At 40.5% G+C, this 12,624-nt stretch overlaps 1 protein-coding gene across 1 annotated transcript; it reads right to left on the minus strand.

Annotated features, from left to right (window-relative positions):
• Window positions 1-1,212: 1,212 nt before the first annotated feature.
• On the minus strand, window positions 1,213-3,309 carry LOC149078714 (disintegrin and metalloproteinase domain-containing protein 10-like). The gene has a single exon (XM_089240440.1). The coding sequence runs from the start codon at window positions 3,307-3,309 to the stop codon at window positions 1,213-1,215; it is 2,097 nt and encodes a 698-aa protein (XP_089096566.1).
• Between the last annotated feature and the right edge of the window lie 9,315 nt (window positions 3,310-12,624).

The raw sequence follows: 12,624 nt of genomic DNA on the forward strand, positions 1-12,624 counted from the left end.
CCTCTAGGCACTGAATCAGGGGTGAAGGAGAAAAGTTATTACAAAAATTGCGAAAAAACAGTTTCTATGCACGAATTTCGAACTTCAGCGCTCGTTTGAAAGGGTATGCGGACCCGCATCCGCATCCGCTCCGTGTGAAAGGGGCCTTAGGACTGGTGCTAGGCAGTCCTTAGCAGCGGTCCTAAGTAACTACTAAAAAAAAGTCCTTAGCTTAGAGATAGTATCGAAAAGTCGAACTACTGGCCATCTAAGGACAAACCGGCGCTTAACTACTTTTTTTCGGCTAAGGACCACAGAGATAGTTTTTTGTTGGCGTCACAGAATAGACAGGAAAAAACTTTCTAATTGGGATTTGAGGAAAGATTGCCCGTACATAAAAAGTTATTTTTTATATTTTAATTAACTACAATACCCTTTTAAACATGAACATCATCTCTAAGTCTACACGTTATTTGGATACTTTTTCTAGTTGTGAGTATGCTTCTACATGATCAACGATTCGTCAGTGAAATGCGGCAAGGGAAAATTATGGAATGAATACAATTGCATATTACAATTGAAGTTTAATGTTTAATTCTGAAAGTCAGATTCTAATTTATTATTATTAATATTTTGATTCCTACTTTTAAAAACCAAACGGAAAAAAAAACCTGTCATTTTATATAGAAGGTGCTCATAATCTGTTTAGAAAAAAATTTGAGCATCTATTTATAATATGATTAATTGGTGATAATATACCCATATTAACTGTGATAAATGGTTGACTATTATGTTCTAGAGAAGTGCTGCTTCTCCGGCAGAGCAGAAATACTCTCAGAAGTGAGTGATTCTGCTCATTGAACGTGTTTCTCATTTCAAGAATTAATACAAACAACATAGAGTGATGTCTTCTATCCCAAGCAATAACTACTCTATAGATGTAAATAGATATAATTCAATTAATACATTAATGATCACTGAACTAACTTTAAGCAAAAAATACAACCGCGTTTAATTTTTTTCTGAGGTAGTACTTTTATTACGAATTATAAATATTTTTTCCCGAGAAGAAACAAATAGATAGAAAATTAAGAGCTCATTTCGAAAAAGTTTAATTTTCAAATAAAACTGGTTGAATATTGGCCATTCTATAAAATATTCCGAGATGCAATGTTTTGTGGATTCGAATTAACTTCAATGTCAGGCATTTCCTGATGTGAACTGTGCTGAAAGCTAATGATGTGTTCCAAGCCGATGCTTCGGATGAGCTTGAGATATATGGTGTTTTCCTTTAATTCTTGACGTATGTAAAGCCTGACGAGCGGAAGATTTCTGTGCAGTTTTGCAAGGCCATACTCGAGGAAAATGCTTTTTCTTTCTTCTAACGCAATAGTAGTATGCACCAACCACAATAGCAGTCAACAGGATAAGCGTTGTAAGAACATACGGCCAAACTTTTACATCACTTGGGTATTCACCAGTAGGGGATGTGCACCTTCCGTAACCATTACACTCGAGTTTAGGGCCACATATTGTTCCATAAGGCAATTTTGCCTTAACACCATGTGGAACAAGTCCGAGTATCTCACTTGAAATGCAATTTCCCTCTTTCAAACAACAAACTCTGCATCTCCATTTGTGTTTGCACACGCAGCCATTGAGATGGTGGTCTCGGCAATAGCTGCTGTTGCACGAGCCTGAAGAGCAGGTATGAACACCGTCGCTCATACCTATACAAGTTGTTCCATCTCTAGAAAAATCTTTCTTCCAGCAGTCTTTGGAATTACCATCGCATATTCCCACGACGCAACCACCGTTTTCAGAAGCACATCGCGTCCCGTTTGTGGCCACTGTACAGTTTGCGCAGCAGGAGTCCATTTCGTCACTGCATGTGTAACCTTTACTGCGACGGTAGGTACATTCTTTGTCTTCCCCCAGACCACCTTTCGGTGTGCAGCACTTGTCCATTTTTTCGCAAACATGTTCATCGGGACCGCAGTCACATTCCTCGTCAGCTTCCCTCACTCCATTTCCACATTCTGGAGATGAGGGTCTCATGCACTCCCTCACGTAATCCAATTTTAGCGTAGCCCGTATGGCATCGATACTGCACGGAGAAAATTTTTCGCTATTTTCACCTATCGAACCGTAAGGCATCATCACGTAATTGTATATCCCGTATGGTACGCATGTAGCATTTTCATCTATATCATGGGGTGCCCCAAATGAATGACCAAACTCATGAATGAACGCTCCATCTAAGCGCGGTATGCCAGTTCTTACAACTCCAAAATTCCCCTTATTTCTAGAGCAGACAGTTCCTTCAACTGCTATCCCTTCGGCATCCAAGGTCGTTCCGGTTACACCATATATTAAACAAGAATAATTACTACGTTTTTCGTTAATCTTTTTGAATTGATCGTAATATTTATAAATGTCTTTTATGGGTCCAGGAAACGGATAGTCTGGTCCGTCTTTATTTTTATAAATCGTAATCTTCCAAGGCAATACTCGGATGACATCCGCTCCTAAATCAGTATTGCGTAATGCCTGGTCGACTACCTTCAACTTTAGATACAAAAACTGAAGAGTATCGCCTTTGTACGATTCATAAAGTTCTACGTCACCGAGTACCTCGACTCTACATACCAGGGAGTTATTAGAACCGGAGACTTGTTGTTTAGCAATTGGGAAATCTTCAAATACACTGAGTTTGTGATCAAAGTTTGAGCGGTTGTTGTACGAATCGTTCTTGTTTCTGGATTGTTGATCAGTCGACATATATTTCTCTTTGGACGTGGATTGCTGATTCGTTGCACAAATCGGAGTTGTCTTTTCCTTGATATCGACATCTCTGTACACCACAGTCTTCGTCATCATGTTGGTGTCGTTGAAGTACCTCAACGCCTGAACACAATAATAAGTGACATTTTTCATTTTCACATTTCCTTCGAAACCACCACTTTCAGTCAAGTATCCTAACACTGACGTTGTTTCGTTCTCGAACTCGTAAATCTTGCCTTGAAATGGTCCGACGTATTTCTCTCCATCTCCATGTATTTCCATCGAGGTCCTTTTCAGCAGCACATCTGGAGTTTTATAGGCTGATACTGCAATGTTGTGTCCAAAGTAGTCGAAATCTATGTGCAAGGTGGCATTGGGCGTGCCGAATGATTCAATGTCATCTTCATTCTCCTCAAAGGATATGCGTAAATCGGTGATTTTGAACTGGGTTAAAACTTTCTCTAGTTCAGGTGAAGCAACTATGAATCTGTACAGATTTATTATGAATAAGAAGACAATTTTCCGAAAGATTTTTGAAAACCTCATTTTCCCTGGTTATACGACCCTTTGAATATAAAACAGTGCTAATTTTAGTTTCTATAATCCAGCAACACCTTGACAACAAATAATACAATCCCTGCTTGGAAACAATGGGTCAACTACCTGGTACTGTTACAAATCGATGCTGTTGCAGCATCCTGTAAGTTCTTTATGCAGATTTACGATTGTTTACCCAAAGGTGCATGAAACGTTTTATCCCCATTAGCGCACCCACGACCTATGATATAATAGCACTGTATTTCTGAATTCGAACGATTGGGATTTTTTTTAAATCTGTATAGGGGAGTCTATACGCTGAAAAATTGTATTTATATGTATGTGTATATTATTAATATGCACTCAAGTCTCGTTAGTGCATCACCAGTGTAACACGTTACTCCGCTTACCGGGTCACTTTTTGGATATTCCAATTATCCTCTATGGGGTTCTAATGTTAATAACACTTTTTGTGAAAGCATTCTTTGTAAAATTGCAATTCAAATCGGAAACTCTTTGTACAATGTACAAGATGATTCCAACGTTCACTCTTACCACATCAAAGATCTATAGCATTTCAAGCAAAGGCCACTGAAGCCTCCATTCCCCCCCCCCCTTTTGTGGCTGCAGGCTTGTTATTAATGAAAGTCTAAAAACATTCGACGCCGTTTAATGGTCTGTTTTGCCCAGATTTCCTAGTTTCAAATGGGCAAATTACGGCCCGTGGTTCAGATGCGGCCAGCCGCAGAGTTTAAAATAATGGTACAGAAATATTGAATTTCAGTGGTACCGGAATTCATTTAACCGGGTGTTCCAATTTTTGCATATGGAAAATATCCGGTCCGTGGACCAAATGCGGACCACCTAAGGGTTTCATCTGGCCCACGAAAGGTGCTCCTACATGTAACACGATTAATGGCTGACAAAATTTCCATAAAAAATACGGGCAATCACATCCACTGAACATCTCCAATTCTCCAATTACCACGAGTAAAACTGTCAAAGTAAAATTTCCAATTATCACCAAAAAATTATCAAAGGTAAGTAAAATTTCTAATCATCACCAAAAAAATTATCAAAGACAAGTAAAGTTGCCAATTATCGTGAAAAATCATCAAAAGACAAGTAATGTCTCTAATTATCGCCAATATATATATATATATATATATATATATGATTTAAAATGTCACAAAAAACAAAACAAAAAAGGTGAAAGATGGTTTTTGTTGTGATGTGGCAGAGAATGCACAGGCAAGACAACGTGAATGTGTAACTTTTAATAACTGAACGACTACATGTTATTATATGAACGAATAACAAGATAAAAGCGAGCTCACAACGGTGCATACTCAATTTATATCATATACTGGTGCTAGCAACGTAACAGCAACGTCATTAGTGATCAGTTCAGTTCGGATCAGATCACAACATTCCTTCCTCCCCGCTGAAACATTATGCGAAGTCATGGATGCCATACCTCTTCGGCTTGGACGTCACCCGCCTGGCTCGAGAGGAAGCGAGGGATGGTTGAAATGGAGATGGCTGGATAAGAACCTAGGACGACTCATCGGCTTGTAACGGTTCAGAGACAGGAACCACAGGCGTCTGCTGTTCGTCTGGAACTATAGGTGCTTTTGCAGGTTCAGGAACTGCTCGATCTTCACCCTGTGACTTCACTACACGATTTCTCGATCTCCGTGACGTTTCACATAATCTCCAGATGTTTTCATCGCCTGATACGGAACCGGACCTGTCGATTTGATGACGGTAGCTGGGACCCAACATGGTCCTTGCGCGTAGTTATTCACATATACCGGTTAGTTATTCACATCTACAGAGAATCGACGCAATTTCCGATTATCACATTCGAATTTGAGTTCTTTCTTTTCGCGTTGATTTCTAACGAAATCGGGATGCAAGCGGTCTAAGCAGGTGCGCAATCTCCTTATCATCAAAAGTTCTTCCGGACTCGACCCTGTAGAACTGCATGGTATAATATGCTGATATAACAGAAACTAGGAGAGTCGCTTTAGCCATGAGCCAGATACAATGCATATTAATGCATCTTAGGTTGTTTGAACGAAACGTTCAGCTTGCCCGTTTCTAGCAGCTCTGTGAGGTGGAACCAGCACAACGCGGATGGAGTTGAATTCGAGAAATTTTCAATACCCGAGAGATGAAAACGGTGGTCTTTTATCCGATACTACAGAATCCGGAATTCCATAAGTTCCAAACATTTCACGCGGCACGTCAATAACACATGATGCGGTGGTAGACGACATGATTTTTATTTCACACCACTTTGAGAACGAGTCGACAATTATCATGAATCTTTTTCTCTGAAAGGGACCTATAAAGTCGAGGTTAATAGTGTAATCTTGACCAAGGCATAGCTGTCACTTCCGAAGGATGAATTGGTGCTGGACGTGTAATTTGCCTGTTCTGTTGGCACTCCTAGCAAGTGGACACATGCTTGTGGATATCGAAGTCCATTCCTGGCCACCATAGCTTCGAACCAGTGGTTTCATGCTTTCGATACCTATGTGTGTTACGTGCAGCTCGCACAAAACGGGTGAACGTCTAGGTCTAGAAATAACTGGATTACCCCATAATAAGCAATTTTTATGAACTGATAAATCGTTGCGTTTAATATAATATTTTTGAAATTCAGTACCCGACTTCTGATCTGGCCATCTTCTAAGTAAGAAATTTGAGACGCGAGAGAGATTGAGATCTTTTAAGGTTAATTTTGCAATTTGTGCGGCTGTTAATGGTGGACGAAAGATCATCCATGAAAAAAACTTCTAACGGTGGGGAAACGTTGTACTCTGGTATGGGTTTAGGCAACCTACTCAATGTATCAGTATGACGTATGCTGTTGCCGAAACGATGGATTAAAACAAAGTCATACGCGTGAAGCATTCATGACCATCGTAACATGCGAGGTGAAATTATATCTGGAGTAGCTTTAGTTCTATTAAATAATCCCAAGAGTGGCTGGTGATCCGTGACGAGAGTAAAGGCATGACTATATAGAAAATGATGGAATTTTTTTTCACAGTGGACTTGATAGCCAACGGTTGTTTATCGATTTGGGCATAATTTTTTTCAGCTGACGTAAACGTTCTGGAAAAGAATGCGATAGGTGCCTCTCTATCATCGGTAAGTATATGGCGTAATATAGCACCTACTCTATAAGGAGATGCATCACAAGTCAGCACAATGGGCAGAGATTCGTCGACCGGAACTAGCACACTGTCAGAAGAAATTAACTTCAGAAGAAACAAGCTCAGAAGAAATTAACCAAAAGAAAATAACCTCTTCAAAGCTTCGAAGGCTTTAGTGTGGTCTTTCGCCCATCACCATACAGTATTCTTGTCGAAGAGTTGATGGAACGGCTCAACTATCGTTGCCTTGTCTTTCCAAAACGTATGATAGAAATTAATCTAGCACAAGGAAGCTTTCAGCTGCCTCTTATCTTTTAATAAGACGCCATAAATTGCTTCAACTTCGGACTTCAATGAGTGTATAATTTCAGAATTAACTCTGAATCCCAGAAATTCGACTTGTCTCACCCAAAAAAAAACAATATTCCTTCTTCACACGACGACCGGCACCCTTGAGTTTACTCGGGAACAATGACGAAAAATCTTGATAAAAGATCGACAGACTGTTCCAATAGTTCCCATATTGAAATGATGTCACCTACGTCGTCCATATTTGAAACCGAGACAAGAGAAGGCTCTCTTAAAACACAGACAACATGTGAGCAAAAGGACCCACTTGCTATTGGTCAAAATTTCTCTATTATACACCCTGAACTGAAGGTACAAGATGAAATTTCTGGGGCGGAAGCTCAAATTGATGAAAATGTTGATGATCACCTTTTGGACTCTCGAGTTTTATTGTATCAGATATATTCTCTGGAATTTTTGGACTTTCGAATGATCACCATTCTACTCCAAACCACAATGGAGAAATCAACAACTTAAACATGGACATTATCACCAAGCTGTTACTGGAAGAGAAGAGACATCATGTAAAATTAACTGATGCATATAAGCTCAGTAATGAAGGAAGTACTAATGCACAGTCATGGTCCCTGGCATCGGTCTCTAACCACGTACCTTTGCAAGCAGAAATGGAAGCACAAACAACTGAGTCAGAGAAACCAGATTATTGTTAGGATTTCAGACATTTTTTTTACTCCTACTGATGTCATTCCATCCAAAACTCTCCAGTGCTGGCACAAAATATAGAGTGGTACGTAGGGGAGGAGACGACACAGAGTGTAGTCATTCTTATATCCATACGTCTAAAAAACGACAACCATGACTACGACAAGAAGAAATTTTCGCATCACCCAAAGAAGGCTCCAAAACTTTACAGGATATCTTAAAAATTTCATTCCATACCAAATAGCTAATATTAAGAGATGTTATACTTCACAAGACCTGGAGAGAGCGACGGAATCCTCGTTCCAAGTACTGACGGCGGCGAGTGACCGGACACTTCTTGCAGCCGAGACCAATGACAGAGTCAATGACAAAAAGAATCAATCGAAGTGGTGAAACAGAGAGTTAGAAATCGAAAGGAAACATTCAAGCGCCTTGAAGAGGCGTTTCCAGAAATCATCAGAAGAGGACAAACCCAGGCTGCGGGCGATGTTTTGTAAACACAGGACGATGTATACAAAAATGGTACGAAAAACTAAAATTGCGTCTTGGAGAAAGTCATGTGAAGATGCAACGGTGGCACCAACTATCGAGCAACAATGAAAAATAAATCTTTTCCCCAAGTCATGATGGGGAAGACAGGTAACGAGACAATCCTAGAAGCGGCCACCCGACAACTTCAAACAATATATCCAGATGTCCCAGTCTCTTCAACCCAATCCACACAAGATTCTCATGAAGTAGCAGCATATCCTGACTCTCCTAGATATCGTGACAGACCAATTTCCAAATCAGAGATCAGATGGCTTATAGACAATTTATGCAATAACAAGGCGCCTGGATTGGATAGAGTGAATAATCGAATGACCAAGGCAATCAACAGATCCTTTCCAGATCTACTACACACCTTATTCAACAAGTGCTACTCAATCGAATGTTTCCCAAGTCATTTTAAAATCGGAAAGCTCCTCTTATTTCTTAAAAGAGGCCGTAACCCCAATGACTTGAGGTTATATAGGCCAATATCTTTACTCTCTTCTGTTGGTAAAATATTGGAGCGAATTATAGTTCAGCGCATCATGTATTACACGGAAACGGTTGACTGGTGGCACATTCATCAGTATGGGTTACGACAAGGCAAATCAGCTGAGATGGCTTTGGAAGATATGATGGTAGAAATTAAGTCTCAGCGAGACAAAGGAAACGATGTAGCCGTCTTATCTCTGGACATTGAAAGTGCCTTTGATAACATAAGGTACGAATCTATCCTTTGCCGAATCGTGGAAATGCCTGTACCTCCACAGCTCAAGGCAATTGTGTGTGACATTCTGCACGATCGACAAGGTGCGATTGTGACTGACGCGGGATCGACTACTAAATATCTGCAAAAGGGAAAACACCACAAGGCTCGTGCTCGGGTCCTCTTTTATGGAATCTAGTTCTCGATGAGCTGTTGAAAAAGGAATTGCCAGCCCATATCCGTATCCAGGCCTTTGCCGATGATATACTTGTTATTGCGTCTCACCCGACGATCAAAGGAACTGCAGAGCTAGCGGAAAAGGCGATCCAATCCATCACAAATTGGTTATCATTCCATAGCCTTTGCCTGTCGGCGAGCAAAACGAGATTTCTCTGGATCTCAAAGAAGCGTCCCCCATCGATTTGGATGATGGGAAAGACAATAAAAAGAGCTACAGTATTGCAGTATCTAGGAGTTTCCATTAGCCAAGATCTCAAATGGGAGTCCCATATCCAGAAAATGAAGGATAAAGTTGCTGCTACCCTGCAGAAGATGCGACTTATGGCCGGAGCAAAGTCGGGCATTAATCAAGAAATGCGCAGAATCCTCTATTTGACGGTGGCAGAGCGAACTATGGCTTACGGCACGTCAATCTGGTGTGCATCACCTCAGGTACAGCTTTCAAACAGACTGAACTTAATTCAGAGAGGATACCTGTTGTACACCTCAGGAGCTTATAGTACAACCCCGACAAATGCTCTCCAGACTAACTTGGGCCTCCCTCCGTTGATCCTGCAAATGGAGTTTCTAGCTAAGTCGGCTCGCCTACTCCAGCTCCAATTTATATATTGGTTGTGAAGAAAAGCAAAAAAATGTGCATACTAACTTATCTGTATATATAGCTAAAATGATTGCCATCCTTTTTTACATTTCATAAATTGGCAAAATTTGAAAAATTTCTAAAAAAAAAAAAAGTGTTCGTATATTTTTGAAACTATTTTTATTTTTTAACCCACCTTCAAAAAAAAATTATGAAAAACCACACAGAATTTGATGTTTCATTGGACTTGGATTGTAATTACAACGAGGCATCATTAGTAAAAATGGGGAAGAAGTCAAGATATTATCTTAGATCCTACTTGCAACAACAGGTAATACAAGACTCAATGACGGAATATCTTGAAGATCGACGGAGTGGTCCAATAGTTCCCATATTGAAATGATGTCACCTACGTCGTCCATATTTGAAACCGAGACAAGAGAAGGCTCTCTTAAAACAAAGACAACATGTGAGCAAAAGGACCCACTTGCTATTGGTCAAAATTTCAATACCGACTCTATTATACACCCTGAACTGAAGGTACAAGATGAAATTTCTGGGGCGGAAGCTCAAACTGATGAAAATGTTGATGATCACCTTTTGGACTCTCGAGTTTTATTGTATCAGATATATTCTCTGGAATTTTTGGACTTTCGAATGATCACCATTCTACTCCAAACCACAATGGAGAAATCAACAACTTAAACATGGACATTATCACCAAGCTGTTACTGGAAGAGAAGAGACATCATGTAAAATCAACTGATGCATATAAGCTCAGTAATGAAGGAAGTACTAATGCACAGTCATCGTCCCTGGCATCGGTCTCTAACCACGTACCTTTGCAAGCAGAAATGGAAGCACAAACAACAGAGTCAGAGAAACCAGATTATTGTTAGGATTTCAGACATTTTTTTTACTCCTACTGATGTCATTCTATCCAAAACTCTCCAGTGCTGGCACAAAATATAGAGTGGTACGTAGGGGAGGAGACGACACAGAGTGTAGTCATTCTTATATCCATACGTCTAAAAAACGACAACCATGACTACGACAAGAAGAAATTTTCGCATCACCCAGAGAAGGCTCCAAAACTTTACAGGATATCTTAAAAATTTCATTCCATACCAAATAGCTAATATTAAGAGATGTTATACTTCACAAGACCTGGAGAGAGCGACGGAATCCTCGTTCCAAGTACTGACGGCGGCGAGTGACCGGACACTTCTTGCAGCCGAGACCAATGACAGAGTCAATGACAAAAAGAATCAATCGAAGTGGTGAAACAGAGAGTTAGAAATCGAAAGGAAACATTCAAGCGCCTTGAAGAGGCGTTTCCAGAAAGCATCAGAAGAGGACAAACCCAGGCTGCGGGCGATGTTTTGTAAACACAGGACGATGTATACAAAAATGGTACGAAAAACTAAAATTGCGTCTTGGAGAAAGTCATGTGAAGATGCAACGGTGGCACCAACTATCGAGCAACAATGAAAAATAAATCTTTTCCCCAAGTCATGATGGGGAAGACAGGTAACGAGACAATCCTAGAAGCGGCCACCCGACAACTTCAAACAATATATCCAGATGTCCCAGTCTCTTCAACCCAATCCACACAAGATTCTCATGAAGTAGCAGCATATCCTGACTCTCCTAGATATCGTGACAGACCAATTTCCAAATCAGAGATCAGATGGCTTATAGACAATTTATGCAATAACAAGGCGCCTGGATTGGATAGAGTGAATAATCGAATGACCAAGGCAATCAACAGATCCTTTCCAGATCTACTACACACCTTATTCAACAAGTGCTACTCAATCGAATGTTTCCCAAGTCATTTTAAAATCGGAAAGCTCCTCTTATTTCTTAAAAGAGGCCGTAACCCCAATGACTTGAGGTTATATAGGCCAATATCTTTACTCTCTTCTGTTGGTAAAATATTGGAGCGAATTATAGTTCAGCGCATCATGTATTACACGGAAACGGTTGACTGGTGGCACATTCATCAGTATGGGTTACGACAAGGCAAATCAGCTGAGATGGCTTTGGAAGATATGATGGTAGAAATTAAGTCTCAGCGAGACAAAGGAAACGATGTAGCCGTCTTATCTCTGGACATTGAAAGTGCCTTTGATAACATAAGGTACGAATCTATCCTTTGCCGAATCGTGGAAATGCCTGTACCTCCACAGCTCAAGGCAATTGTGTGTGACATTCTGCACGATCGACAAGGTGCGATTGTGACTGACGCGGGATCGACTACTAAATATCTGCAAAAGGGAAAACACCACAAGGCTCGTGCTCGGGTCCTCTTTTATGGAATCTAGTTCTCGATGAGCTGTTGAAAAAGGAATTGCCAGCCCATATCCGTATCCAGGCCTTTGCCGATGATATACTTGTTATTGCGTCTCACCCGACGATCAAAGGAACTGCAGAGCTAGCGGAAAAGGCGATCCAATCCATCACAAATTGGTTATCATTCCATAGCCTTTGCCTGTCGGCGAGCAAAACGAGATTTCTCTGGATCTCAAAGAAGCGTCCCCCATCGATTTGGATGATGGGAAAGACAATAAAAAGAGCTACAGTATTGCAGTATCTAGGAGTTTCCATTAGCCAAGATCTCAAATGGGAGTCCCATATCCAGAAAATGAAGGATAAAGTTGCTGCTACCCTGCAGAAGATGCGACTTATGGCCGGAGCAAAGTCGGGCATTAATCAAGAAATGCGCAGAATCCTCTATTTGACGGTGGCAGAGCGAACTATGGCTTACGGCACGTCAATCTGGTGTGCATCACCTCAGGTACAGCTTTCAAACAGACTGAACTTAATTCAGAGAGGATACCTGTTGTACACCTCAGGAGCTTATAGTACAACCCCGACAAATGCTCTCCAGACTAACTTGGGCCTCCCTCCGTTGATCCTGCAAATGGAGTTTCTAGCTAAGTCGGCTCGCCTACTCCAGCTCCAATTTATATATTGGTTGTGAAGAAAAGCAAAAAAATGTGCATACTAACTTATCTGTATATATAGCTAAAATGATTGCCATCCTTTTTTACATTTCATAAATTGGCAAAATTTGAAAAATTTCT

This window comes from Pholcus phalangioides, unplaced genomic scaffold, assembly GCF_987345545.1.
Source record: "Pholcus phalangioides strain wild (caught in Gottingen) unplaced genomic scaffold, Ppha-v1.0 ptg000013l_1, whole genome shotgun sequence".
NCBI lineage: Eukaryota > Metazoa > Arthropoda > Arachnida > Araneae > Pholcidae > Pholcus > Pholcus phalangioides.

Bases quoted from the DNA above. Each gene is read 5' to 3' on its own strand.
- LOC149078714 (XM_089240440.1), bottom strand. From the start codon at position 3,309: ATGAGGTTTTCAAAAATCTTTCGGAAAATTGTCTTCTTATTCATAATA.